Source organism: Cryptomeria japonica, chromosome 3 (genome assembly GCF_030272615.1).
Source record: "Cryptomeria japonica chromosome 3, Sugi_1.0, whole genome shotgun sequence".
NCBI classification, from domain to species: Eukaryota; Viridiplantae; Streptophyta; class Pinopsida; order Cupressales; family Cupressaceae; genus Cryptomeria; species Cryptomeria japonica.
Genome location: NC_081407.1, coordinates 98,818,626 through 98,825,158, shown reverse-complemented (window position 1 = coordinate 98,825,158; position 6,533 = coordinate 98,818,626). Strand labels below are relative to the sequence as shown.

General features: G+C 34.0%; 2 protein-coding genes across 6 annotated transcripts in view; one reads left to right on the top strand and one right to left on the bottom strand.

Annotated features, from left to right (window-relative positions):
• The first annotated feature begins 2,817 nt into the window (after positions 1-2,817).
• The window catches only part of LOC131046032 (uncharacterized), an 18,957-nt gene continuing 15,241 nt past the window's right edge, over positions 2,818-6,533 (top strand). Inside the window, exon 1 of one of the 2 annotated variants that reach the window (XM_057979682.1) lies at positions 2,818-3,026. In XM_057979682.1, coding sequence (XP_057835665.1) covers positions 2,933-3,026 — 94 coding nt within the window. In that variant the 5' untranslated portion in view covers positions 2,818-2,932. Of the gene's footprint in view, positions 3,027-3,588; positions 3,870-6,533 lie in introns of those variants that run through there. The other variant, XM_057979683.1, reaches the window with a different exon arrangement.
• The window catches only part of LOC131046031 (argininosuccinate synthase, chloroplastic), a 26,793-nt gene continuing 25,556 nt past the window's right edge, over positions 5,297-6,533 (bottom strand). For all 4 annotated transcript variants that reach the window (XM_057979679.2, XM_057979681.2, XM_057979678.2 and 1 more), the window contains exon 11: positions 5,297-6,106. In XM_057979679.2, the coding sequence (XP_057835662.1) occupies positions 5,551-6,106 (556 nt within the window). In that variant the 3' untranslated portion in view covers positions 5,297-5,550. The remainder of the gene's footprint in view (positions 6,107-6,533) is intronic.

Sequence of the window (6,533 nt, the reverse complement as noted above, 5' to 3'; positions counted from 1 at the left end):
TTTAAAGAATACTAAGAGAGGAAAGGCATTTGAGACAATTCAATCCAATACACCTCTCAACTTCTTTATCTGGTAGGGCTACATCCTCCTGCTCTTCAATTGCTTTTGCCCCTATCAAAACCTGTAACCAGAGTGTTGTTTCAATAACGTTAGGTAAGTGAAAAGCAGGTGATTGAGAAGAGAAACAAAAATATAATGTATGAGAAACTCCAAGAACTCTCATATAGAGCCATGTCATATAGATAAGAAGTAGTGAACAGTATAGTACATCTCCCAAACAAAACTTAATGTTGTTTAATTTTGGTCATACATAAGTTCTTTTTTAACCAATCCATGATATGAGAAAATATGGGCATGATAATGGCATGTCAAAGAAAAATTGTTTCAAGTTTTTTACAAACAGTATTTGAAAATAAATCAACTACTTGTCTCTTACCGTACTTATCAAACTCAATCTCTTCTTTCAAGGATATTATATTTAAATTTTATTAGAAAAAAGATTGTTCAAGAATGGTTGTTTTAAAGTAAATAACTGGGATGCTCAAAATATTAGTAACTTTCCTCCACCACTATCATGGTGAATCTCCTTATTGCACAAAAATCACATTGTTGATACTCCACAAATTATTATATTCAACACTAGTAAGTTATCTCCAACTCATAATCAATGCTCCAACTACATGATCATTACAAACTCCAAGAACTCTCTTAGCTCCATGATTCACATCTTCACATCAAAATATCATGTGTCCAATTAAGAATCTACTCAAAAGCAATCATATCATGCCAAAAATATAATTAGTAATATAGAGTCCACTACATTCCAATTACACATTCTAAACACCAAATGACATCTATCAAATTGGAAAATACATATCACTATTAAAGATCCCACTAATATTGTTCTAGAGCTACCCATGGCATCATGATATCCTTATTAAAAACTCACAGATGCAACCATGTCATGCCAAAAACTCATGCATAGGATACTTCTAGGTCATCATATAACCAAACTTTGTAGCCTCTACATGAGAGACGAAATATCTAATTTCACAACCTCCATGTAGCCAATAAATCATTCAAAATGATAACACAAGCTCTAGGCCACTACATGACCAACTCCAACAATGTAGGGATGAACTCCAAGGAAACCAACATGATGACCCACAATTATGTCATAATCAAGCAAATCATCCATTTTGAGCACAAAGCTCAAAGTGTGCTCTGTTGTTCCTCTTCTAATCCATTATACGAGGAACAATGATTAATATCATTGTCCAAGGAAGGCTTCTCCTCCATCCTCCAAACCAAGATCAATACCAAATAGAAGGAAATATACGAGTGCCAATACCCAAATCATTAACTTATTATGATACTAAATGGATACCAAACATAAGAAAATGAAGGCAATTTTCTAACCTTAACCGTGCATTGCAAATTAATTTTAATGTTACAATGAAATCACTAGCCTATATAAATTCTAACATTCTAACATAAAACACACATTACAAGGATGAAAGAGAAAATTATCACAGAAAAAATAAAATTATAAAAATAAAAAAAAGACAACTTTCGAGAAAACCCTTGCCTCCAAAACAACGAAAAAACATGTATTTCCAATAACAAAATCGTTACCGTACAACATTACATTTAGAGCCTTAACATAGAGATCAGCTCTCTCAACCATGGAGAAATCATGCAAGATCTAACCTTATACAACAAGCAATTCTTGTTGTTCTCTCCATGAGACCAACCATTAAACAAATGAGAGTCGAGCGTTCTAATCCATATTCCTCGAGATCTAAAGAAGCAATCAAGCCAAGTGCCACTCACAATGAAGAAGTATAAGATGATCAAGCAATTACCAACAAGCTATGAATAACTCCATCCCAAGCCTAGCAAGAAAGAAACAAGATGAAATCAACTAAAATCTTCATAGCCTTTTGTCACCATTACTTAATGTCCAAAGTAGAATTATTCAATGCAACCAATGCACTAGTAACTAATGCTCAACCATCTCCATGGTGGCCCCTTTTTTCTCTCAACCAAGTCGGTCCACGTGTCACAAGCATTAAATACTTTTACAATATTGAATGCATTTTGCAATTATCCAAAATTGTTAAATGCATTTGTCTAATAAGCCCAAATACCATATGCTCATTTAACTATTATCCCAATGCATCACCCATATGTGATACATTTACAATATTATATACAAAACTTGTCTAAACAATATTATCAAATTACAAAATATAAAAATATTTTAATTTGCAAGGTGTTCCAAGGTGTTCCAAGCATAAATAGAATGAAATTATATTAGAACGTGAGAGAAAAAAATATTTTCTACTTGTACCTCAATAAAAGGTTTGAGATATACTTGCAATTTTGAACATAATATTTATATTTGATCTTCAGGATTTTAGTACAAAATAAAAAAACTAAATTGCTTCTTTTTTAACACACAGAGACATTCTAAAGTGAGAGGCAAGGGCCATTGTGTCATGATCATGTATGTCAAAATTTAACATCATAAATTATAATAATTAAATAAAACATAAATTACAACTATAAAAAAACTTGATGTGAAAGACATCCAAAGATATTTTGTGTGGGGTCCCAACCTGAAATTGGAAAGCATCGTCTAAAACGTTGTTGTAATGTAGAAAGGAATGTATAGTGAAACCAAACCATTGGGTAAAGAAAACGAGGGTGTCTTTGAACCTCATGGCTCCGTAAATAAATTATTTTTTCTTTGTTCGTTCTTGTTTTGTACATTGATCTTTACAAGATACTGATTTAATAGGGCCAGAAGTTTAATTGTCACAAACCAAATTTCAAGCGTATAAAATGCGCTCATTGTCTGTAACGTTTAGAAATCATTGCACACTATTCCTTGCAGAGTCTTTTTCCTGTTTAGGTAAAAGATCCCCTAATGACGTTTAAATACATGTTTATACCAGGGCATCTGGACGAATCAAGAAGATCGAAGGGGGTGAATTGTAGAAGAATTTTGGTGTTTATGCAGGGTAATTGCTTCCAGCGCGACACAGAATTGTTATTATTTTCTTTGAATTTATCCCGTGAAATAAAGCAAATATTATCACCGAAAAGATTCTTCCAGACAAGTAAATTTCGAAGGTGTGGATTAGTTATTCCGTTTAAACAAAATTTTAAGCGTGTCTACAGTTAGAAGCACAAATAGTGCAGAAATGGACATTTACATTAAAAATGTCAAAATGCTTTTCTCGTTAAGGTTAGAATAAGATTACTCCAAACTATTGAACCAGTAAGAATCAAGAAAAGATTTTGTTTTTTACTGTTTTTTCATGAAGAAATTTTCATGCTCGCTCTAGCAAAAACAGATCTTGATCTTTATCAGAAAATTATAGCATATTATTGGTTTAATTTGGACGGATTAATTGGAAGTTTAGAAAAAATCAATGCAATAGTATAGTGCCAACGGCAATAGTGAAATTTGGCATATAGATGACGCCTGCAAGAATAAAAATAGAATATTAAATACTACAGGAAAAATCGATCCAATGACAATACCAATGGAAAAAATTGATTAATTAATATCTTTCATAATATTCAATGGTGATAAGGCATCCTTTAATTAATGACGAATCTAGTCCTCACACTGTCCGGTAGTGAACGCCTTTATAAGCCATCGGAATGACTATAAAGTTACAGGCCTCTGTGCAGTGCCAATGCCTTCTCTAATTTTCTTTCTTAAGCAGTACTCTTCCTCAATCGCCACTTTTTCCAACCAAATGTCGTGCGATGATCCATGCGTCTGCTCTGCCGTGATACAGTCTCTATAAACGGCACGATGATTACCTGGCATATTGTTCTCAATTTGCCATACGGTAAGAGTAGTTTAATTTTTCCGATGTTTTTATGCCTTCACAGAAAATTAGGACTGATTACAGTCATTATCCAACGATTCGATTAATACTGCACGTAGTTTTAATAAATTTTGTTTGATTTAGAATACAGTAGTAACCTATTGATTAAATTTTCTTTGTCATGTTTTAATCTTTTTTAAGTGGTGGCCTGCACAGAAATTGATTTGTGGCAAAGCTGTTGTACACTAAGCTAAATATTATTCTGTGAACTCATCTGCCATTGTTTCATGTAAAACAATTATTTTGTATTTATGGAAGTACTGTCACTCAAAATGATTTACCATCACGAAATTCATTGCACGGCTAAGGTACGCTGTCAAATTTCACCCCAGCTTCTTGTTGCATTCAATGTAGAGTTTGGGCGGCCATTCCTTTCATGGCATTCAAGGGGGAAAAAGAAATGATGTATTACAAAGCATATTACCATACAGACACAATGTTGGCTAGCATAGAACCAAATTGTTTCAAGGATTTTTTAACATAATTGTTACAGGTTAAGACTAAGTTAATTCCAGTGAGGAGAGTTTTTTCTTCATAAAACGCATTCTACAGAACAAATGTATTTTGTGACAACATCTGATTATGCCTTCTAAAAATACTCATTTCCGGTTAGTGTCTTTGAGGGGTAAAGAGGAATGGAACGATTGAGGATCCTGATTCTTGTGTAACAATATGTCCAATCCATCGCCCATATCAGTTTATAGTTTGTATTAAGAAACTCTACCACTCAGCAAGTGCAGGATTGTTCCCATACATTCCAACTTCTTATCAAAGAAATCTGGATGCTTTTCACAAACTAATCTAGGAATTTCCTCTTTCCTCCTTTTGACTCTTATTTATCATTAAGTATATAGGACTCCAACCTGTTTAAATGAAGGAATAATAGCCTGCAATGTTAAGTGTTATTGTCAACATGTTTACTCATATAGTTAAATAGAGATTGACTCAAAACTACTGAATCTAAGCCAACCAAATTACCTCAAATTATTTGATGCCCTATGGAAACACCACTTCCATAAAACTGAATCAGCTAGGGAACCCCAAAAATGAATAGTTCAAAAGGCAAAATACTTGTGGAAAGTTTTCCAAATAACATAGCAAGCTAAACAAGCATGTTTGAAGGAAACTCCATAGTTCAGCAGGCCTGAGCCAAAGTATTACTGGTATGTGTCATCTCCTAGAAAGTTCTGGTGTTCCAACACTATGGAGCATGCATGCTTATGAGATGTGAACCACTACTTATAAAATATTGATCAGCATGGATTGACTTTAGAACTACAACAATCTTATCATTGGTAGCTAGTAGCATTACTAATATCTCCAAAAGTGGACCAAACACAATACCACCTGAACTATGGTGTGAATCCAATGCTCTTAGCCAGGAGGAGTGAAGTAAAAATATCAATTTTCAAAGTGAACTGCAATACAAAACTTCTGTAACAAGAACTGTGGAATTATAATCACATAGTTTCATCATACACCTTTCAGCTTTTACTCAGTGTGCTTGACAGTCATCTACTAATATGAATGCTATGATGCAAAATATGCAAAACAAGCTGAACACATATGCAACTTCTATGGCAGAACAGCCTTCACCCCCGTCATCACGTACAAAATAGCATGGCAAAGATCCTTTTTAACATTATATTCCATTTTGTTGCATAGCTCGGACTCTTATTGGAAGGCCATAGAGACGAATGAAACCAGCAGCATCTGCTTGGTTGTAAATTCCGCTACCCTCCTCAAAAGAGGATATATCTTGACGATATAAACTGTATGGACTAGTTCGACTTGCAATAGACAAAGAACCCTTGTAAAGCTTCAATACTACAGTTCCAGTAGTTGTCTCTGTGATCTTTTCCATGAATGCATCCATTGAGTATTTTAATGGATCAAACCATCTACCTGCATAAACCAGCTCTGCATATTTTAGAGCCAGGATATCTTTAACCTGCATCATTTCTCTATCAAGTGTAAGGGATTCTAATTCCCGTATGGCTGCATTAAGAATTGTGCCTCCGGGAGTTTCATACACACCCCGGCTCTTCATGCCAACCAACCTGTTCTCCACCATGTCAACACGTCCTATACCATGTCTTCCCCCAATTGTATTCAATTCTGCTAATAAATTTGCAGGAGAAAGTTCTTTTCCATTCAGGGAAACTGGTGTTCCAGATCTTATGCCTATCTTGACATATCTGCGACATCAAATTTTATCAAAGATATATTAGATGATTTTTTTCCAATAAACAAGTGAAGCTTTAGAAAAAAATGTTTCAAAAAGAGTTGTTTAAAACAATACTGTAAGTCTTTCAAAGATGCGGAGAGTGGCTTAAAGCTTTAAAAGAGTTATACTAAAATGTAAATCTTGCTAATCATAAACCAAACTGCAACAAAGGCTTCTTTGTTTAAAATGAGATGAATAATCGCATCAAAATAATTCATCTACGTGGAAATAATAAGAAAACAAATCCTGTATCTAAAAAGCGAGAGAACATGTTAGTACAAAGGTAAATTTGATTAAAAAAAATTCAACAGAAGGAACTGTGACTTTTAGGGCTATCTTGACATGGTTAATACAGTTCGGTGATGCTCCCAACCATAGAAATCGCCAAAAGTCATTTA